Raw genomic sequence first — 24264 nt, forward strand, 5'->3', positions numbered from 1 at the left:
AATTTTTCCTGAGTGTGCCAAGATCTGCAGGGCTGCTGAGGCATGAAGAGAGAAGTCAGTTACCTCACCTTAAAAAGTGCAAGTCATGTCAGAAGCTGGTGTTGCAGTTTGCGCTTTTCACAGACTTCTGAACATTGCTGCTCAAAGAAAAGCTATTAAGTATATCACCTCTCTGTCCATCTTGTCATGTTTGGGGAGAAACTGATTTTTAAAGTGTATTAATATTACATAACTTCTCTGTCTGTAAAGGCCGACATGCAGAATACGATAAAACTGACTGAGCACTTTAACGCCATACAATTGTTCAATAATCTTCTGATTCAAACAAACACATTTAGCATTATTCTCATCTTTTAGGTTGAAGTGAAATGGGTTAACAGCAGCAATATTTATACGTTCAAGACCAGTGGTGGAAATGACATAATTATGTAAATACTATATTTTACTTTGATTAGGCAGCTTTGTCAAGCACTTCTGAGATAGTACTCTACATTTATCAAATAAACTCTTCTACTCAACTCCTACGACAATAAGTACAAATTAGCACACATTACAGCCTACATTGACAAAGTTATGGTCCAATCATGATGCTATTCAATTAGTGCCATGCCATTGTTTTTACAACCCATTATTTAGAAACACCAATAGTCCGAAAAATGTCTCATTAGACCGAAATCCCATTTGTCCAAAAGCCCGTTATCCTGAAAACAAATGGCCACTATTCTGACAGCCTGCCCCTGGTTGGCTCGCCCAATATTCTTGCCCTAACCCTAACCAATCATTAAGAAAGGAGAGAAAGACTTGTTTGGTTCGGCGTTGGGACTTCACTAAAGTTATGAGGAAAACCTAGAACGTGTTGGACTGATTTATTCCTTATCATACACCCACGTCACTTACAAAATGACCAAATGATAATGTGAGTTAAGGCGAACACAACTGATTAAATACCTAACAAATCAAGCTACTTCATTATATTAATGCAAACATTCTGTAAATCCCATATTGCCTCAATATTGCCCACAACCATCTCCATACAGTTGATGAATTATTAGCCATCTGCTTTTGTTTGATGTATTTTCGGAGCAATGGGCCTTCGGAGGAATGGACCTTTAGGATAACGGGCTGAAGGACAAATGGGCTTTCAGTCCACTGGGACATTTGTTCGTACTATTGTGGTTTTGGAATAATGGGCCGTCCTCATCCCATTAACATTTGAGACTGTCCTCTTTGGGGAATGACAAAGCCCTGGATGCTGGTCACAACATTTAAGAGCATCACTGAGTTGTCAGATTGATTGATGGATGGGGATTGAATACATATTGGCATTTTCATTAACACAATATGTAGGTATGTAAAATAGTAAAAAAAAAAATGCAATATGTACTGTAAGTTAAGTAACAGCATTCTTTCCAACCCCATTCAACCAAAAAGACCAATGCCCCTGTGACTCTCTGTAAAACCTGATTTATTTCTTGTTTATTTGATTCAAAGGCTTGTCTAAAATGTGTCTTCTATTTATATTTGCCCTGAGAATTAATATAATACAAAACAGTTTTCAAAGCCGATATTCCCATGTTCACTTGCTATGGGAGGCCTTGAGGACCAAAATAAGCAAACGGAGGAGAATATATGGTGTGTTATTACAGTGGAGAGCAAAAGTGTAAAACCGGATGCTCCGAGTCATCTTTCATTGGTGCCAGTGGCTAAAGAAAAGTTCATGTAAAGCAGAGACTGCACATGTTATTGTTTGTCAGTAAATGTCTCCTCCAGGCATTTTGTCCTAATCTAATAAATGACACACCACCCCTAATGACATCACAGGACATTAGCATTATCATCACCATCCATACATCCATGTGTCCATAAATCCATATAACCTCGCTAGACTTTTGACATTTATCTATCTGAAATACCTGGGTGTGTGAAAAATGCATTGTATCTCAATGTCAGGCTGTACGCCGCAAAGACTCATTTCTCTTCTTGTCAAGATAGCGCTGCGTCCTCTTTGAAGGAGGGTGAACGTGGGTGTGTATGCGTGGAGATAAATCAGCCTGTTTTGTTTGTAATCAAGGTCATGTCAGTGTTTAAGGGGGTATTTTTCATTCCCTCATTAGACGGAAGGAGCTTGTTCTTGCCTTCGCCTGATAAAATACACGTCTATGCAATTCAATGTGGGCTTCTGAACCACTATGTTGCTTTCTTTAAAAAAAATTAAAATATGTCTCCTATTGCCACTTATGGCTTCAGTCAGACCCATATCCTGATGGCCAATTACTAAGCCACAGACCATTTGGGGCACTCCAAATCCCATTGGCCCTTCCAATCCTGGAATGATATGCCGAACAACATCCCTGACCTTATCCGTACCTGCCGCTGACATTTCTCCCGATCACTATTCACGGCAGATTACAAATCCCTGACTAAATTGTTCAGTAACCTGTCCCATCATGCAAAGCGAGGAGGGAAATAGGGCGGTACGTTGCACCCCAGGTCTGAATTTGCATGCGGCGGGGTTAAAGGACCGCCGCGATGACCTGTCACACACCACTCTGAGATCGTGGCTCCAGGGTCCCCTGATCTTTTTCCCGTTCTGCCCTCCGCACTCTCCAGAAAAGAGGATGTCTAGAAGTTTATTAGGCACTGGCAATTACCCATGAGGCCCTTTGGGGCCCATATTAAGTGGGTGCTCTTTGACCCTTTCTTTAAAGCCCTTCAACAAAGCCAAAGTAATCCCCACCACTGGGCTTTAATCAGAGCACAGACACACAGTAACACACAGATAAGGAGCGCATGTGCTGTTTGAAATATGTTTGATTGGAATGGAAAGCCTGAAAATGTATAACATACATGATACAAACGAAGTAGCACACATGGCAATACAGACATAAGAGCATTTCTGTCTACCAGTAGGGATTTTGTTGAACCATTTCAAGTATCGTTATCTTTGAAAGCTTGGTTTTTGTATCTTTAAGCTCTTGTTACTGGGCTCAACTGTATGTCGACGGTTGTGGACAATGTTGCAGCTGTCTGGGATGCACAGGAACAATTACTACCGGGCCTGGCCCCTCAAGTGGGTTGATTTGTCAGGTATTAATTAATTGTGTTAGCCTCGCCTCACATTATCATTTGATCACTTTATGTATTCATTGTTTCAGGAGGTGCAACAATGGATCAATGGAATAGATTAGTCAATCAAAAAGAAAATTAATCAGAAACTATTTTGCAAAAAGGCTGAAACACTCCAGCTTCTCAAATGTGATGATTTTGTTTTGTTTTTTGCTGCACATGAGATTGAACTGAATCTCTTTGGGTTTTGAACTGTCGGGTTTTTAATTTTAAGAGGCATTTTCACCGTTTCTTGACATTTTATAGCAATACAATGAGAAAACAATCGGTAGTCGCAGCGCTAATCATTTCTTGATAATTTCTACAAATCTATGTCACGATATGAAGTCAGGTGTATCATGAGAGAAGCTTTCATCATCTACTCCAAACACCTAGAAAAACCACATCTAATAATGCAAATCAGATCTGTGTGTTTAGCTTCACTGTCTGCGACAGATTGCTGTCAGACTGTATCTTTACACAATGACAAGCGCATTAGTCACAAGAAAACAAATGACACCCATCTCCACGCAGTATTTATCAGCTTGTGACACACAATGATGGATGTGTGAATTACAAATTACACTGAATCATTACAAAAAACAAAAAAACACCATTCTACGCCAAAAAAAGCATTGTTATTGTTAAATGATATTTATCTGTGACCACTGGACTTGTGATTTACCACATGAGCAAAGTAGCACGACCCTGCTGTATATCAGGGCATCATTTGAGCATTTAATTGGACATAAAAAACACCTTTGGGGCGAGCTCAGGCTCACTTTTAATTAAATAGCTTTATCGCTGTCGTTAATGTTCCAAGGACTGTGTGTGTGTGTGTGTGTGTGTGTCAGCACCCCCTCAAGAATAAATATTCAGATGGCAGGGAGAGAATGATGGATAGTCCCTTGGCAAACAGAGCAAAGCGACGGATGAAGGGAGGAGAGTCGAGAGAGGCGTCCTCTGGTTCAAGCTCTGTTGTGGGGGACTGAGGTCGTCTTCCGTCCATCCGTCAGCTCCCATCTTGTCCCCGACAAGGAGCAATCTGCTTCGGTGTGAACGCAACGCCAAACACACGGTGAGGTTTCAGCCCTTCGCCGGAGTACATGCATCATTCTTATCCTTTTCACAAGGCTGCTTAGGCGCATGCATGAACGTCTTCTCTGTCCTCTCTATAAGTGAAGCCTGGTCCCCAAGGCAATATCTGTCCGAGCCCTCAGGCTGACAAGGGGCCCCGTCAGAAACCACCTTCCATCAGCCACTCTCATTTACCAGAGTGGACCCCCTCCGATCCCTATCAACCATTACACCATGATGAAACGGCCCCACACAGGATATTGTGTGTGTGTTGTGGTGACGGGAGGGTCTGGAGAGGGTGGAGGGAGGGGCGGAGGTCTCACAGTTGGAGACAGATGTCCTTGCTGCCTTTAAGCGCCCACCGCCTCCCCGACCCCCCCAATACAAACACAGACACCGGCGCAGATACGCTGCACGGCAGCTGTAGCAGCAAATACAGCAAAACACTGTCTGAATCCAATATTATCACCAGCTCAGTCCAATATACAGGCTGACTGGAGATTGGAACCCCCCCTGCAGTGTACTGACACACACACACACACACACACACACACACACACACACACACACACACACACACACACACACACACACACACACACACACACACACACACACACACACACACACACACACACACACACACACAAGAAGCCCTTACCATTTAATTATCAACATTTTCTGACAGCTGATCTGTAATGTCATCCCTTCTGAAAAAAACCCAACTTGGTTTAAAGTGTAATTCCATTTCATTTATTTTCTCATGGCGCTGTCATTTGGCTCTCAGAGTACTGTATGGCCTTGAGTAAATGACCCAACATGGTTTAGCTCTCTGGAAATGCTCCTGTGGCCGACGGCAAGATTGAGCCGGCGCTAAAGCCAAATGAATAGGAATCACATCGACAGGGCATTTCAATTACTCCCTCCACGAGTCCAGGGGGGTCACCTCCACCACCACCGGGCGCATGCACGCACGCACACACGCACGCACGCACGCACACACGCATACCCTGTTCATCAATGTCTGACGCATTTCTCCCTTCAAATTTACTCCCTCCATTTTCCTTTGTCCCTCAGCGTGTCCCTCAGTGTGGCCATTTAGGCCGCCGTCACTGCTACTTAGTCCCGTCAGCTGAGTCCGTTTAACAGCCACAAAAGCTGCCCTGACCCCACCCATCCACCCACCCAAACCCACGGCACCCTCTCCCAGAGCCCTCCCACCCATGCTGCCACCAAACCTGGGCTGATGGTTGAGAAGCAGCTGGTCCCACTGGTCACGATGACAGGAGCATGAAAAGTTATTTCCATGAATGAGACCCTACAGGTTGAGATGAATGCTGAGGAAATCTCATTTTTTCTGTGATTATTAGTGTAGAGATCAGGCCTTAACATCAAAACAAATCAGTTCTCTATCAGTTTTATAGAGCAATATTTACCAAATTGGTCTTGGCCAGACGTTGATAGAAAATCTCTGCAGTGCAAATTAACATTACGTGGAAGCCTCAGGAAAACCAATTACTAGCCACAGCACTCAGATAACACTGGAAGGAAACCCACAAGTCACCATGATGCATTAGAAGCAGATTATGAACCTGTTATTGGCATATATAAACCTCTTCTTACAACGCAATCAGCAGGCAAGCCCAAGACAACGGCGTGCAATTCATATTCATGTCATGTTCCGATACTGTTTATGTGTTATCGCCGTAGCGACGTTATGTAAAATACTGCCCGAAATTGAATTAGGTGATAATATATGAGGGGCCGCCATCACCCACCCAGCCCCCCGCCGCTGCCGAGGGAAAAAAATAGATGAGGTTATCAGTCAAGGTGTGACGTTTCATGGCTTTTAAGCGCTTATAAACGCCCGGGCCGAGACCCACCACAGTGTCTTGTCACACCCAGACGTGTTGGAAGGGAGGGGGTGTAGCGGTGGATGAGGAGCGGTTGGTGGTGGTGGGAGGGGCTAATACTTGGCAGTGGTGTAGTCTGCAGCCAATATGACCGTGGGCCCCACATGTAGTGGTGGGACAGCACAGGAGGCTCTCATTATCAGCCACACAGACACTGAAGGGAAGCTCATGGGGGGGTTGTTCTGTGTGTGTGTGTGTGTGTGTGTGTGTGTGTGTGTGTGTGTGTGTGTGTGTGTGTGTGTGTGTGTGTGTGTTATAATGAAGCACATGGCCCACAACAGGAGCTTGAGAACTGAGGTTGAGGACGATCAGGCCGACCTGCGGGCGCCCTGTTAGCAGCTGTTAGAGCTGCAATCATGTGACAATAAGATTATATGTTTAAGCTGGCTCATGCTTCATACGGGTGAGCATGCTAACCAGTGCACGCGGTGAATGTTATGTAAGTCATAGAAAGGACTGGGAGCTGAGGAGTCTCGCAAGGTATACGTGATACAGACGCAGATGCCACTGTGCTGCCTCCAGAAAGGGAGAGGAGACCAGGACTGACTGATGAAGATGAGTTGAGGGATGTTTCAATTCATGACTTCACCTTTGCCTAAAATAAGTCATATCTGCTGCAACCGTATCGCTGGACTGACAGAGTGCTAATGTTTCATCTTTCTGAAAAGTCACGGATTACTTTCATAGACTAGTTTTGCAGAGATGCTTGAAATCCAACACCCAACTGGACACCATATATACACTAACTGTATACAGCTGCACTCCTATTCCTCTCTGCCCCGAGCATACACCCACCCACAGGGCACATTACTGCCTACATTGGAGGAATATTTGGCTCACGTCCTGGAGAATTGTTCAATGAAAACGATTCTGGGCAGCACCCAAGATTTTCTGCAGATGAAAATATTTAATTACTTTGGCTGTATATATATATATATAAAGAAAACTTGTGTGCAAAGATTAATCAATTAGTTGTCAACTATTACAAAGAATTGTCAACTATTTGGATAATTTATTAGTAAAATGATCAAATATCTTCAATGTAAATATTTTCTGGTTTCTTAACTTCTTAACTAAATATCATTGGTACTTTTGAAATGATTAAACGAGCCTCACGCTGTACTTTGTGCATACAGTATGTGTGTGGGGAGGTTTTAAAGGCCCATCCATCCTGCTGGATCTTAACCCTTCTCCTTTCCTTCCCCCATCACACATGCACACAAAGAGAGAGAGCGGAACCAATCGGAGGCATGCCAAGCCTATTGGACTGAAACAGCCATATTTCAAGTCAAGAGGGAGGCCTTATGAAAATACTACTAATCTTCTCACACCAAAGCCGCTACCCAGCTCCTCCCATTAGCCTGCTACTACAGAAGGTATGTGCACAGGCACAAATAGAACCGCTCTACTGTAAACACGTGTCCACTCATACACACACACCAACTCTCACACAAACAATTTGCATGGAAATCCTTCCAACCTCGCGGCATGGGGAGTGTTCACCTACCTGGGGCTCAGCGGCAGGTTTCCATCCCAATTGTGAGCCGTTGCTGTGCTCACCCACCCGGCAACCTTGAGGTTAATCCACCGCAGACCTCCTCTGGCAAGCTATGTTGGCCCTGTGTGTGTGTGTGTGTTTTTTCTGCCAATTTTTTCATCTCTGTGTTTCATCTCTGCAATTCCTGATGGGATACACATGACTCCCCCCGACCCCTGACAACCTGCAGACCAAAGTCAGCAGAGTATGGACTCTGTAATTCTCTGGGAATTAAAGGAACACTTGGGGTTTTCCTCCAAGAAAGTAAAAAGATCTCACAGGGCAGACTGGTGGTGAGAGAGACGTCCTTCAAGCAGAGAGGCCAGGTTAGTGCCACAAGCATCCTGCTCAAGCGTCCTCGGGGCAATGCAATAATGTGTTTCCTACTCCGGCTGACCTCCTGCAGCGAGGAGAGAGGGGGAAAAAAAACTATTTCCTGGCGTGGATCAATAATATCACATCATCAAAAAGCTGTGTTTACGATTCATTGCTCCCTCTCTTTAGTCTCTTAATGGGAACTGATGAAGAACAGCGAATTCTCGCAACCTCTACAGGGGAAAGATGTCCAGTCAAGGTGAATGGGTTGATCCATGTTCAGTCCATGTCCAATACATCAACTTAATGAAGCTGTGTATTTACTGGCTTAAGGTGGAGGATTTCAGTCCAAACGTTGATGATAAAAGAAAGGAACTGAAGCTTATTCCTAGATTGATATCATACATTCCCAGATGCAGATGTCGTGAACTTGCCCTGCGTGAACCTCCTCTTAAACGCAGGCTTGCATTTATCCTTCAGGGAACGAACAGAGATGCATCCCGAAGCTCAGAAAACTCTCTGTTACCAGAGCGAATGTATGCCTCTCTCATGAACACTACCATGTAAAGATAGAACCACGACACATCTCTTCAAATTACCCCGGTTATTCATGAAATATTCACACTGTTTGACAATACTTAATTCAGCTCGAGTGGCTCCCCGCTCCTCGTATAGCTGAATAAATGATCAGGTGAAGCCGTACGCGCCTGATTGACAGGCTCGTAAAAAACAACTTCTGCCCTTTTGACAAAGAACAATCTGCCAGCAAAAACACACATTTTGGAATGGATTTTGAAAGGATCTCTTTTGCCCAGTTAGAAATGCACCATGCCTTTAGAAACTCAGGAAAAGAGGAGATGAAACAGCATTTTGATGGGATTTATTTTTTGTTGGCAAAAACAAGCCAGGGGAGAGCTTCAGAGAAAGAAAAAATCTGGACCGCATGCTAAGAAGGCTGGAGGAAGAGGAGGGGGATTTGCAAACATGCATATCCATACCCGCACTTAATCTGATCGTAATTCAGGCAATATGTCGAATATGTGGGAATATTGGGTGTGGAGGGGGCCGCGTGGACATTTGTAAGTGTGTGTGTGTCGCACCATGAAAATAAAGAACCTCACAGACAAAAATGGCTGGTGCGTAGGGTTAAACAAGGAGAAGTAACGTATGCATGGCATTGCTAAGGAGAGCCGCAACAACGGCGACAAACTCACCCTCCACCAATAACACCCACCCCGGGACCCCGAGGGCTCCCCGACAACAATACTATGACCGAGGTGGTCGGGCTCCTGTGTGTGGTCAGCTAATAAAGCAATTGTCTGACCCTGAAAAGAGGATTACTTTAATCTAGTAATGGCCGACATCGTGCAGCCTATGGCAGGCTAAAAGGGTCACTGAGAATTGTTGAGCCCATTGTAAGGCAAATCGCCCCCCTCCTCCTTTATCCCGTCAACCCCCCCAACCTGCCTGCCCCGATCTGCCCTCAGCCGACCCTACGGCCCATCAAGGCTACTGTAGTTCACCCATCTGGAAAACCAGAGACACTCTTTAACTCGACCTCGAGGAGAACGGGGAGGCGCCGAAAGACAATGGGTCCACCACCCACAACACTCAAGCGCAACCCATTCATTATTGACCACTGCAGTGGAATGGTGGCAAGAATTCCACTCATACAATGTGAGGTGAAACTTTAACAGGGTGATTTGGGCGGTGTTCAGAACGACTATAGCACCAGTCATAAAGCACTGCCCCCTCATTCAGTTCAAGGAAGCACTGTCAAACAAAAAGGTGCCGCGACATAATGTCAAGGAGAGTAGTGCCCGTTTCCTGTACAATACTTTGTAACAACGCTGTAGAGAGAAATACACGAGTAAAATCCTGTATCATTCTGCGTTTTTTATACCAAATTCACAAGTGGGGTATTAACTGACGGATTTTAAGTCGTAGAGAAAAACACATTCAAAAAACCCATCGACTTTGCAGACGAGGGAACCTGAAGTACCAAAATGCTGACTCATTTCTAGGTTTCCTGCAGCCCTCCACTGTAGGATCACATACAACAGTATGATGCAGAGTTGATCACAGTTTGTTCTTATATTGGTGGAAAAACAGCCAGATACAGAGCAGGAGAACCCTGATGGTTGTTTGTAAGTATGTGAGCAGTTCTCTATGCTGTCTCACCAATTTCTTCAGCAGCGTCTCTTGCTGTTTGCACACACACACCTACACACACACACACTGTCATTTGCTGCATGTATGCAGACTCTGACACTGTCCACTTTCCCTGCCGGTGAGGTGCCTGAGAGGTGAAGAAGGTGAGTCGTCTGTCTGACATCAGTGTCTTCCTGTTGGAGGAGAACCAGTCTGCTCGTGTCAGATGACCCCCCCCCCCCCCAGCTGTCACTGTCTGCTAACGCAACTTATGGCCCAAGCCTGACCAATGCCGCACTTCTCCCTGTCAAATGATCACGGACGTGTTCACATAGCTGCAGCAGATGGCCAGGTCTTGTATGCTGCCGCGTGCCCAGCACACTTTACTCTGCTGGGGTGCCGTGCCTGGTCATACCCCTGCACTGAAAAGGGGGGGGGGGGGGAGGAGGTGGTACCAATGGGGGTAGGGAAGAGCAACAGTTCCAATCTTCACCCTGTCAACAAACTCCAAAAACAGATGGATCTTAGAGCAGAAATCCATTTAGCTCCACTTGAATGACTTAAGCCCCCATACGCTGACCTTTTAGAACTCAGAGTCGGGGGCGTGTCTTAAGGAGAAATTAATCTTGAACAAATACACGTGAGTGGAAATCAATAAGCATTTTCCACAGCTGTTTGCCCTCCTATTTACTATTTGCAGACAGGTCAAATATACCTAAATCCCCCTGGAATAACTTTTACAGCACAAAGAGCTGGCGACCAGAATTACTTGGGCCATACCAACTACTCAAGGGTGAATGCTTCTGTCGATAGTAAAGTTCCAAAGGATAGTTCTAGGTATGAGAATGCATTTGAAACAGTCAGGGAATTGGAAAGGTGAGACGACAAAGATACATTGAGGTATATACTGAAAGCACATCCAACAAGGACGATAAAGATTAAGCAATCTCTAGTGTTAAACATGCTGTCACTGCTCAGGAAGATGCTCTTGACATGATTGTAGCAAACTGTAGACCACTACATACAAGGGAAGAGCATAAGCCTTATTCATATGCAGAAAGGAAACCATCCCGATTTACATAATGCTAATTTAACATTCACCACCAGTGATTTGGAATAGACTGATATTTTCTACCACTCAAATTTAAATTTTCTACCAAGTGCTTACGAGATGCTGCATCAGAGTTGAAGTGAGTTGAAAATATTGCTTAAAATGGTTGGGCTACCACATGGGCGCAGATGCAAGATTCTTGCTACTTGCTACTCACTTTCCCCACGTTTCCTGACTCTCCCCACTATCACAATCAAAGGAAGGTATAAAATGCCCAAAACATAATGGCATAAAAACAAATGTCTCTTGATAGAAACCATATCCTTCATAAAATGAAGCCGTACACCACAGTGTGTGCACGAGGGCGGCCATGTTAGAAGGCAACACCATTGAGAGCATGTCCAATTTTCTGGTTTGACTAGTCAGTTCCTGGAGTGAGTTAGCCTGATGCGACTACAATTAATTGACAAATTACCAATATCTAATTTCTAATTTAGAATGACTCATCCAACCACCCGAATAAATTGTCCAATAATTAATATAAGCTGGCAAAACCTAGAATTAGTCATCATTAGTCAGAATGAGTCCCACCAATTGGAATTGGTTGTCTAATGAAGTTTTCCAATTGCCAGAATAAGTGGACACAAATAATTACACTGGATTGTCCCACACCTACATGCAGCCAAACGTCCTGCAGCTACTGTACACTGAGCTGTCCTTGAATGGAGCTCATAAATAACACCAATCTGTGATTCAATAAACGGAATCATTTTCCCAATAACTCCACTGATTGGTTCAATACCTACAACTTGTTGTGCAAAGACAACATCATGTTGTGTAAAGACCATTGTGATTCTTAGAAGGTTCCATTTTGGTGATTTAACTCTTACTCTGATTGTCCTGCTCGGTAACAACTGACCACCAGCTCCTTCTCCCTCAGCTGCCTTCATGTTGCGTTTGACTGATTTGTTTGAACCTCGTATTGATTGTGTTGGCCTGACCATCATTATGCCGCCTGAAACTCCCCAGATGTATACTGCTTCTGGGTGAATTTCTTTCGAGCCCCCCCCGCTGCCCATGCTCAACCATCTGCCATTTGCCTCTGCTGTGGTGTGTTATTTGTGTTAGTTCAGTCTATTTCCATGTTGCATCTCCTCACACTACTGTTCCTTTTGTTCTACTTTCTCTACCGATGCCTTACTGGCTGCCTTTCATCATGATGCCCCCTACGGGCGCATTCAGGCCGACATTAGCAATACATTAAAAAACACAGGCTCCTCATTAATTTCAATGAGGACGCTACATTGGTGCAGCGGGGGTGCTGTTGCAGAGGGCTCTGGCTCAAAAATGCAAAGCAGTCTGGGAAAAAGGTTTATCCTGGTTCCACTTTTGCTCCTGCGCAAATAAGCGCTGATGTGATCATTTTCAGTTCCAACGCTGCCCAAAAGCCAAATAAACTGCTGCACATTGTCTTTGCATCTGATAAGGTTTCCAACTGGACTTCCTCTTAATAATCTGTACCCTGAGGCAACACTCCACAACCACTCAGCCCCTTGTGTAGTTTTGCCAGAGGGCTATTGTTGGCCTCAGTGAGCCCTAACGGGGTCATTTGCATTCTGTAAGACCAGGACTAATGACTCCCCATTAATTACAGTTTTAATCAAGATACTTCAGAAAAAACAGCATACAAAAACACATTAAATATTCATGGAGTCGATAAAAAAATAGTCATTGTTTCCATTCTTTCAGTTTTATTGTCCATAAAATATGAAAATGGGTTCATGTTGAACAATAAATTCGTAAGGGTAATAACTGTCGCTTTTGAAATGCATCGTGCATCCATAGTTCACTTGACTTAAAATGTTGCTCTACGTACTTGTTTGAGCACAGAAATATTAATACACATTCACACAGACAGTACATGGGAAGGACCAATGAGGGGAGTCATTTAGCACAGAGGAACTGGTGAGTCTGGCAGTGCAGTGCCTGAGAGATAATGGGGGGGTGAGATGATTGGACCCAACGGTTGGAGCAAGGGGCCTTTATTGTTCTCCACGGCCCCCGTGGCCCCTGTGCTGCACTGTCGTTAAAGGGGGGGAGGTGGTTAAAGCTCTTCCTCACACCACCTGTTGTCAACTCCTCACCCTCCACCACCCCCACCCCAACCCCTCATCCTTCTGCTTTTGTCCTACTGACCCTTTATGACACACACACACACACAGGTCTTACTCGCCTTTAGTATGGTCTAATTAATTCATGGCTATCCTCTGGAGGAGGGTTTGGCTGGTGGGTCTGGCTCAATGACCGGCAGACGGCCGGATCATACTGGGGGGGGGGGGGGGGGGGGGGGGGGGGGGGGGTTAAGCCAGAGGCCTGTGGCCTCACTCCGGCCATCTGATCCCCTTCGTTTAAGAACAGAACTGCCACCGGCTCTGTCCTCCACGAGCCTGGGACCTGCAACCCCATTAGTGAAGCATGAACACACCACGGAGCTTCACACAGACAGACGGACGCATCATCGGGCAACCGACAACCAAGATTTCAGTGCGTGAGAAGAGATAGTGTTACTGTATCTTGGGCTGGCTCGGTGTGTCAAATGCAAATCCACACTATCCGATTCATGCGTGGACATGAAGCACGAGGACGTCTCAGCTGCTCTAAAGCAGACAAGTGCAGGAGGTAAAAGGGAAACAAGACTTGACAGTGGCTGTCTTGACAAATGGGTCTGAATGGGCAAAGTGCTTCGGACAGCTGGGGAAACATCGTCATGCTCCTGTGGATGCAGGGAGGGCTGGATGTGTACTCATACACCACTTACTGATGCCAGTCCAAAATTATATTTGAATCAATGTTAGCAGCAATGATTCTAATGTTGTTACATGCATAGATGAGGGGATGAATCTTTAATAAGAGAGCTTTCCTTACCTGCTAGAATTCATAAAGATGTAACTGCTAAGCAGATAAAATCAGCTCATTCAAAGCAGGCCAACTGCTACAAGAAGCCGATTGAGAGCAGGTTTGAAGGAATAAAATAAGTTATATAGTTTAGGTTAATAGGAAAAGAGGCATTTCATCTTGAGGGTGAAAGCTGTATTCCAACATCCTTCCAGGAAAAGTATCTTTTAAACATGGCATAGGATTAGGAGGACTTTATTAAAAAAAACATGTACCTGCTGAAAAGAGGAGCACTGACATACTCCAGTATTCACCCAGTAACAGGTGTCTACAGAAACTGACAGCAGGTCAGTGCTCACTTAGCCTGCAGCCTGCAGGTACGGTGTGTATAGATGTACACATCAGTGTGACTGCGCTCCGCTGTGTCTGACCGCATGCACCGCCGAGCTCCAATCACAGCCCATATGGCTCCACACTGCCGGGGTTAATAACAGGGACAGAGGGCACGGACAGTGGAGGGAGGGAGGAACTGGTGGGGCTTTACGTTATCTCTTTTATCGGAGCCAACCAGCCTACACTTCTCTCCTACTATAACTCTTTCCAAACAACAAACTGCCCCCAACCCACAAAATCCTTTCCCCATTTCCAAATCCATAAAACCCTGAAATCCATTTTCGTGCACATGGGGCTCAGTGTGACAGGTGTGTGTGTGTGTGTGTGTGTGTGTGTGTGTGTGTGTGTGTGTGTGTGAGAGAAGGAGACAGAAAGGGAAAGGAGGATCCGAGTGGTGACAGTGCTGCTCAGCTGTTTCTCCCACACTGGCGTCTAGGGTTACAACGGGTGAGAAAGTTGGCCAGACTACCGTTACAAAGACTTGTAAGAACAACTTCACACGAGCGATGAGGAAGACCGGGAGTGTCGTCACTTCTTCACCTCTTTATTCCCCAAATTCCACGAGGCAGCTGCCATCTCGACACTCGAAGGCTCGACCGCCAAACGACCTTTGCAAAAAAAAAAAAGAAGGGGGGGCTGGGGTTTGTTCTGGGGGGCATTGTACCCCAGTCACTTTTATTTGAAATGCCTCTTACTCTGCCCCCCAGCACCGTAGAAAAAGCAGCACCTCTTCCCCTCCCCTGTTAGCGTGAATATTCATGAGCCATAAAGCCAGGCAGCGGAGACGTAGCAGGAATAATAAAAACGTCAGAGGTATAAAACACTCAAAGAAAAAGCCGCCAGGAGCTTGGGCAAGTCGCTCTGAATGTCAAATCCCCACCCAGGGGTGTCTGGCCCGTTAGTTCTATTGTGGCTGACTGACTTTTATGCATCTGACATGAATTGGCCTCTGCTCCTGGCACAGAACTTTGCGGCCCGCATTTTCAGGATCAAAGAATCTCTTTTAGTGCGTGAAATGGGAGAGGATTGGGCTGCAGAAAACACATTCTGGAAGGAAAAGCTCAGCAAAGTGGTGCGGGATCTGCTGGATGACAGCTGCACTCACAGCACATGTACTGTAGGACTTTATTAGAGAATAGGTCGTATGTGAGGTTAAGCTCCACCCACTGAAGCTTGAATAAAACTCATGCGTCAAACATCCATTCAGCAAACATGTCATTAACAATAAGTGGGAACTGTTACAGATGTAAGCAGAACCATCTCTAATGAGTTATCGAGTGCCTAATTGTAGAGGAAAAATGGTGTGCACACACTTCTAGTGGAAGGATCTTAGTGAAAATGTATAAAACCTGCGAAGCGTTCAGAATTAATGTAACGGATATTAAAACTTGCTGAGTCACTGTCAATCGTCTGTGCTATTAAAGGACAGTGTGAGCTTCTGACATGAGAGAAGTTTAACGGTTTTCTAAAAATATACGTTGATTTAAAGATAACGGAGACTATTCATCAGCTACTGACTGCAAGCATTGTTTTAAACAACTTCACTGTGTGCCTTCTTTATGTCTGAACAGTTTATGTTCATATAGTATTGAAGTACAAAGAGATCTATCCTTTCTACGGAAAGACAATCAATCAGCTTCCATAAGTAGCTGTTTTCATCATTTATCATCATTTATAAAACCTTGGCATGATGTCGACCCGTCAAATCATTCCCGAAATACAATGAGTATGTGCATCATTCTTAAATGAACTTGTCTCTTGTATTTTATGCAGTAGTGGCAAAGGTCTCGACATATTGATGTTCCTCATGTTGGTCTAGCCCAGGGGCTTTGAGTGACATTTTTATATGATCGTGTTAATCAGTGTGCCGTATCAACATGAGGGCTAACATTAAGTTGATTTACCACATCAACATTTTAATCGCCATCAGGTTAGTGCTGGGCAACGATTACAATTTTTAATCGCGATTAATCGCATTGTTATGCGCAAAATTCAATAATGAATTAAAAAGTAGTGTATTGCGCAGTTTTCTTTTAATGATGATATATATATATACATATATATATATATGCAATGTGCAAAGCAACGTTGTATAATTATATACAATGTAATTACAATGTCTGCCATCCTTATGAAATAATCCACTGAGAACATTAACCTATCAACCTTCCAACAATCTTGTTTATTAGCAGTAAACTAAAGTAATTCTGCCAAGAGGGCAACAAGAACCAGAGGCAGAGCAGGACGGGTCTTCATGAAATGTCGGTGGGAAGAAAATCAGTCAAAGTAACCGCTGCACTGCCAATGGTTGGTACAGAGGTCATTTGGCATGCGGATGATGCTCTTACACACTTGGTTAAGCTCTGGAGTGAAACGTCTCTACAGTCAGAGGATGAATTGTAGTTGTTAATTTTTATCTAGCACCACCAACAGGTCAAGATTTCCCAATGGCCAAGGTACAGAACCTGTGCCCACTCTGATGTCAGGTGGGATGAGTGTGAGTGTAAGTTGCTGTGGGGAAACGTGTTTTGACACTTCCTCCCTATTGAGATACAGGGCGACAGACTGTTAAAGCTGACTACAGCAGAAGTTCTGTTAAATGTTTTTAAGCCTGTACAGGGTGTTTGATCTTCAAAAGGACAGGGTCCGGCTGACATATCACTTTAAAGCTGAAATGCACTTTCAGAACCACATCTAAGATGATGGAGGGTTACGTTTGTCTCACTTCTATGGACTCGCTTATCAACTGCTGCTTCAATTCTACATGGAAATGTCTCGACAGGCTGTCTACAGTTAGAGCTCTATGTATACTTTAAATGAGATCTTTAGTCCTCAGCCCCTTGGTACATGCACAAAGAGATTAACACACGTCAGGAAATAAAGCACTTCCAGACAAACACTTCAGTCAGGTTTGTTTGTCAGCACTTGCACAATCCTGCCAGTTCATCCATACGGCTCAGTGGCCTTCCTCAGCCCTGCCTGCCTCTCAGCCTGCAGCAGATGGACTGTGAGGGGTTAAACCTCCCGAAACCTTCCACCCTTCCCACTGTGTTGGCTTCCACCCTGATACCAAATATACACACCAAAACACAACGCTTCTCCCTCACCGTGCCACAAAGTGCCATCTTGCGCCTTCTCTGTTGCCTCACTGAGCCCCCTGGCAGCTCCAGGCGGGTTTATGTGCCCGTGGCATTATCTCCAGCCCCATTGGTGCCATGCACAGGGGGGGGGGGGGGAGGGGGAGCTGGCACTGGCTCTACTTTGGCACTGGCCACTGTTTGTTCTGTGTAACCTCTTCTCCCTTCTCTCTCTCTCTCTGTCTCCAGAGGCGATGCTCCAACAGTGGGGTTAGTAGGTTTGTGTGGTTGTGCTGGCAGACTCGCACTCGGGAGGGCAAGTCAAACACACACTTGCAGTTGTGCCTCTACCACCATGACTTAGGGAGTCCTATCTGTCAGAACAACTGCCGATAGCGCCAAGTTGTGTCCCTGTGCATGTGTCTGAATGTCACTTCCAAAAGGACCAGAGCATCAGGAAGGAAAGCTGGATACGCAGGAAAACACATGGACAGCTGCGAGGCCTTGCAGACTGAAAGATGCACAACAAACCCACAGAGCCTAGTCTGAGATCCAGTCCATGTGGGTTATTCATGGTGGAGTGAGAACATTCTAGCATTGGTTAGGGCTGCACAATTAATCAAATATTATTCGCCATTACGAATTGGGGTTCCCACAATTAAATGAACACGATGGGGCCACAATATTGACGTTTAAAAAGCTCCACTCATAGAAAGCTCATACTGCATATCAAATCAAGTGCTTCCTAAACTAACAGCCAACCACCAGCCTTTCTACTCCTTTGCTCTTTTTACTAACTGTGGAAAGTGTTTCACAACCTGCTCACTTTCTATGTGACGTATATCACCAACAGCCCGCAGCGTCTCACGCTGCTATCTAAAGGTGAAAGGTAAGAAAGAAAGTGAGGAACACACTTCAAAGATCCCCAGCGGTTGATAGAGGATGGAGAATCTTTTTTTTTTCCTGTGGAGGCAGTCAGGGTCAATTCAGCCTCATTATTAAGTTAGGGGCTGGAGCCTTTCAGGAAAATATGATGCCCGGCCGTGAGGTGTTTGACAGGAGTCTAGAGTTTCACAGATTTTCTTTAAAGGGGAACGGAGTTCATTTTCAGCTGCTTTTATCTGGTTTGTGTGCGATGAGTAATTCCTGAGCTGGTTTCTGTTTTAAAGGGAGGATGATAAAAGAAGAAGTTGGAGTGAAGTGGGTTGAGACAATGTTTAGATATCGACTGGTGTTTCTGTACAAGCAGCGAAAAGCATGCTGCTTAGAAGATAAGCAAGGACTCAAGTGCACCTTTATTGGGACTATATTTCATGTTTACCAGCCTGGTCATTACAGATCCTGTTAACCTCATCTACCCAATCAGCTCGTTCCCCTCACCTGAGCGTCCCCACCTATTTCCATACCTGGTCCTCATCATCCTGCTCATACTGCCTTCTGAATTTCTGACTTTGGGTTCAGAGATTTCTGAGTCATTACAAGCAGGGACACAAAGGCACAAGTCAAAGTTGAGATGAAAAATGTCTTTTTAACCCTTTTAGATCACAATTCCGCGCATATTGAACACCTATTTAACAATATATGCAAAAACATGCCAAAAAAATCTATTCAAGAAACATCTTTTCCTCTTGAAAAACAAAATATTACGTGTAATTACGTAAGCTACAGTACCAACCGATTTCAACCAATGATATCACGTGAAGGGAGGTGTGTGTGGATCTACAGTCCTCTGTAGCTCCGCATTGCGTTACTTTCTAAGCCCGCCCTCTTTTTACTGGTCCAATCAAATGTGAAGGATGTGATTTAAATCCCTCTTGGAAGTGTACACCGTTTCACTGGGAACAGTCACAGTGTAGAAGACGCTCTTACGTTTGGGACCGGGCTGACAACACCAACATAATGATCGTCCGTTATTTAAGTCATTCAGCAGCACTTAGTTTGTAGTCTACTTTAAAAAAAACATTGTAGTCCTCTACTTTATTTGCATTCTTTATTGAAATGACATGCTGCTGCAGTCAAAACAAAGTTGTACTTCATTATAATATTCTAACTAAAAGTAATGGCGAGTAGATCACATTGGCCTTATCTGCATTCCACTCAAGTGCCACTGATCACAAGCAGCCTTGTTATGGAGAGAGAGAGAGAAAAAAATCACAAGGTGTTTGTTGGAATAGAGACTCACTACTTTGTCGTATTTTAAGGGAGTATCATCTGCCAGAGAGAAGCTGCCAACCTCCAGTGGCCTTTTTTTTTAGCTTTCCTGTTCAGTGGCGACAACTGTTATCTCTTCACAGGAGCGAGCTGTCATCCATCTACATTAACAGACCCTGTCGCAACACGACAGAGGCCAGGCTCTCTGGGGCGAGAGGAGATAGGATGCAATGTCGGCGGCCGGAGAGGAGGACGGGGTTGGGGGGGTCTCGGGGTGCAAGCTGCCAGGAGATCTGACACCAAGGTCAGGGGTGGCGTCTTAAGTTAACTCAGCCGAGAAACGGCGATGATAAGAGCCCAGAGAGCCCTTTGAAGCTGCCTCTGCTTCTGTATCCGCAGCCAACAATATTACTTGTGAAACTATCTGTGATTTCATGTGTTTGTTATTACCAGAGATACATGATGCATGACATGATGTTTGACACCTGATATGTGGACAAGCACATATCTTCCCATGCCTATACACAGACTTGTGCTGAATTACACACTATGTTCCTTGTGTTAGTGATGTTCTCTCCAGCTCTACAGTTCCTCTACAATGTCCTTGTAGCATCACATGTCCTCTGTCCTTTACGTTTACTTCCCATGTGTCTGCCCTGCATTAGCACGGAGCAGCATTTCATTTCTGTCTTTTGGTTCAATCACAGCCACACACACACACAGCTGTACTTCTATCTTTGTGAGGACACACACTGACAAAATGCATTCCCTTTTCCTAACCTTAACCATCACAACTAAGGCGCAATCTCAGTACAGCCTCCAATTTGCTCGTCCACACATTGAGGTGTCCCGATTATTGTTGTGATGGAGGGCTAGGGTGAAGTGGTAGGGCTATATGGCCCTCCAAACGGAGGTTATTCATATGCGCACTCCAAAGCGAGTGTTGTGAAAATAAGTATTTTCTTTGTTAATAAGGGTTTAAAAAAGCTTGATAACATTATATAATCTTAGTTTCGTTTCAATGTTTACAGACCTTAAATAAAAAACGCAAAAATCTCTAGTATGCCGATGTGTCTGGCTAGCTATCGTTACAATAATGTTTTAAGTCTGATTTTGTGCAGGACTGTCCTTCATCCAACACATTTCCATGTCACATTTCCCCCTGTTGATGGCGCTAAACACCCGAAATTGAACTTAAGTCCAGCAGCAAAGTTGTTACCACTCCTTAGGCCGGGTTTTCTATCATGAACTGGCTTGTCTCATCCGTTTCCCTAATAAGCCAACAACTACTGACCACATATCAGGGTCTCGCAGGGTTGTCCCATTTCATAGGGGAAGATTTCAACCACTACCCATCACCTCTGTTCCGAGGGGCATTTCGAAAATCAAGGGGTATGGGTAAAAATAAGAAATGGGTTTGGCCCTAAATGCCTGACCCTAAATCTAACCTAACCTGAACCTTAAAACCAAGTCTGAACCCTCAAGCAGGCCTTTGAAGAACTGCCGGCCGGCCAAAATGTCCTCACTCTGTCGGTCTAAAACTCCAATTGGTCCTCACAAAGATAGTTGTTCCAGTACACATGCACACCTAAACCCTCAAGCCGGAATAGCAAAACATGAAAGACTTACTCGCCACCTCCAGCGATGCATTGCGACTGACCGCCTCGCCCAGGTAGTTGCGCGCCACGCACACGTAGACACCTTCGTCGGGTTTGCTTCGCCTGCCGTGTACGATCCGCAGGAAGAAGAGGGAGCCGCTGGGTAAGAGCATCCGGTGGGACCGAGGGTCCTCTCGATCCGTCTCAACGCGGTCTCCGTCTTTGTACCATTCCACCATTGGAGACGGCCGGCCTTCTGCCTTACAGTTGAGGGTGGCCGGCTCGCCCTTGGACACGATCAGATCAGAGGGGTGCTCTACGATCCGGGGAGCCGCATCCTCCAACCTGGGTCGGGATCCTGGAGGTAAGAGGACAGAGGGAAGAGGAAGGGTTAAGTTTGAGTCCATCATAGGGCAGCGTTCTTTGTTCTGATGGTGCAAACATTTGGAATATGCATGTGACAGCAACAGGACAACAGCAATGATTACAGCAAACGTATCTCAAAACCAAACTAAAGCTTACACAACAGACAACAGCTAGAGAAGAAAGCCACTGTGTTATTGAGAGTTGTTAAGAGTAGTTAAAGAGCACATGTCACAAGATGATACATTTAGATGGTTCACAGGCATCGGATGGGAAGAGTGTAGCTGCGCTAGTGTAGGAAGTAAACATGGGAGAACTGCTAAACATGAGCTCATGGAAATATTCAGATATCAAACATATAGATCCAACTCACCATACTTAGGACATTTAAACTGGTGTTTAATATGCAATAGAATCATATGTAAAGCACTGTGTGTTTCTCTCAGTTATTTATCAATATAATATATTGTGCTTCTGGTCAGAGTCTGCAGACTCTCTAGCTTTCCTTTGAAAGTTTGATTGAAAGAAAGAAATGAAGACAGAGACAGAAGCAGACAGAGACGAGGTCCTTTCCACAGCTTTTTTTTTTGCAAGCTTTGAAATTGCTTTTTTTCTCCCGCCTCTCTTTCCTTCTCCTCCTCCAATTTGAATGACAACATATTAGCGGTACAATTATGTATGAAAAGCAATGACACAAACTGAAGCACCATGAGGCACAAGTGGAATTTCCCCCTGGAGGGCATATGGAAGAATGGCAACAGGAGGTGCTTCTTTTTTTTTTAATAACCAGGTTTTGTTCCAGTGATGATTGTTGCAGCATTTGTGACTTTGCAGCAGGGGATTTTTATGCCGTTTCTAAACTAAAGACATTTTTCACTGTCAGTGTTGCGTGCTTTAGCTGTGCCATATAGCGGCATATTACGCAAATTTATGTTTTCAGAACATTCACAGCAGGAGATTGGCAGGAACGGTTGAGCAGATAACAGGAAGACAGAAAACATGAATGGTTTGTTCAGCGTTTGAGTTTTGTATCTCTGTATGATGCTCTCATGTTCTCATGGAATGTTCTCATGGAATAAGTCACTGTTTGGTTGGAGAAACACGCTACAATGTATTGCCAAAGGTCAGTGGACACCCAATCATTGTGCAAAAAGCGAGGTCCATAAAGACATTTAGTTTGGTGTGGAGGAACTCAACACAATTGAACACTTTTAGAACCAGGCCAGTCCTTCTTCTCCAACATCAGTGCTCGACCTCCCTAACAATTCCTTTGGCTAAATCGTGTAGAAAGCTGCAAAGAGGGCATCCAACTCCATATTAATGCACGTGGTTTTTATTTGATTTTTGGTGTTGGGTTTTATCTTGTGAACAAACAACACAGAAAAATAAAGTTAAAAAAAGAAGACGGCGCCACAACTGATCAGGCAGAGAGAGAAGAAGGAGCCTATTGCAGTTTGGGTTACTCTCAAACCTCCAGGAGGTCATCAAGATAGAAACTCATTTCCTGTGTTCTTCCTCTCCTATGGGGTAGCTGAGAATGTGCCTAGAGCCCAGGTATAACAGTGTAATCAGGTCCAACATAAAGAGAGACGGTCGTAATGCTTCTTCCCGCAGGTGCATGAATGAGAAGGGGTTCAAAGGTTCAGTCCTTCCTGATAGCACCTGATAAGAAAAGCAGTCAAAATTCCTGCCCTCAAAGTGACAAATCCTCGGTGAGGTTTTGGGGGATTAAGACCTCAGCTAAAGTTCTCGTCTCTGATGGGAACATAGAGTACCATCTGGTGGCCCTGCTCTCAACACAATTACATTCACCACACAGACATAGAGCGCTCTGAAAAAGGAGGAAATGCTGTTGATGCTTTGAAGTTGCATCTAGTTCTAAATTGCAGCTGGGTTTATGTCTGACATCCAAGCTCACAGCAGAATGTGATCAGATATACCTTTTAGGGTTTTATTTCACTGCCATTAACGGGAAAAATACGCAATGTTCTTTTGGACTGGAAATGTACAGTATATTGTCTTGACTTTATAGCTGGCATAATCTGAATGGCAGTTAAATTGTTTCTGAACCAGTAAATGAATTTCATCAAAATCTTCAAAACTGAAACTGTAGCGGATTCATCAACTACTTTTTTTCCTAGTAACCATACCACATTTGCTGACGATCACAGTTGTAGAGAACAGATACTATATCACCACTGACATGCTTTTGACAGTCAACACAAATGTATACATGTACAAGACTTGCACTAATCATGTAAAGAATATTACCTGGAATCATTGTATGAATTCAGAATTACAGTACAGTCCTACTTTTTAGTTTTAATGTATTTCTTAGTTCTTATCTGCCTCTTTGAGTTTCCTCATGTTATTTTGTGATTCGTACGTGGCAGCTGTAATACAATAATCTGTATATAAAATATATACTCATAAAACAATTTGTTCAACATATCAGGATGCAAACAGAAATCCTTGTCATGTTTGTCAGGATGAAAGCAGCTGGCCCTCTGTACTAAGTGGTTGCAGTTGAAAGTGGTAAATGTTGATGGTGGCTGAGTCCTCATGGATGAACATTAACAGACACATGGCACTCTCCCACCGGGCCATCTTTGGAAGATCCATGAAGGTCTAATGTTAT

The 24264-nt window shown here is 44.4% G+C and overlaps 1 protein-coding gene across 1 annotated transcript in view; it reads right to left on the bottom strand.

Moving 5' to 3' along the window:
* robo3 (roundabout, axon guidance receptor, homolog 3 (Drosophila)) overlaps positions 1-24264 on the bottom strand; it is a 175240-nt gene that overhangs the window by 53648 nt on the left and 97328 nt on the right. The window contains exon 2 of the mRNA XM_076101338.1: positions 21295-21621. Coding sequence (XP_075957453.1) covers positions 21295-21621 — 327 coding nt within the window. The remainder of the gene's footprint in view (positions 1-21294; positions 21622-24264) is intronic.

The sequence above is a fragment of the Anarhichas minor genome, unplaced genomic scaffold, assembly GCF_050575085.1.
Source record: "Anarhichas minor isolate MPS153535 unplaced genomic scaffold, ASM5057508v1 ptg000027l, whole genome shotgun sequence".
Taxonomy (NCBI): Eukaryota; Metazoa; Chordata; class Actinopteri; order Perciformes; family Anarhichadidae; genus Anarhichas; species Anarhichas minor.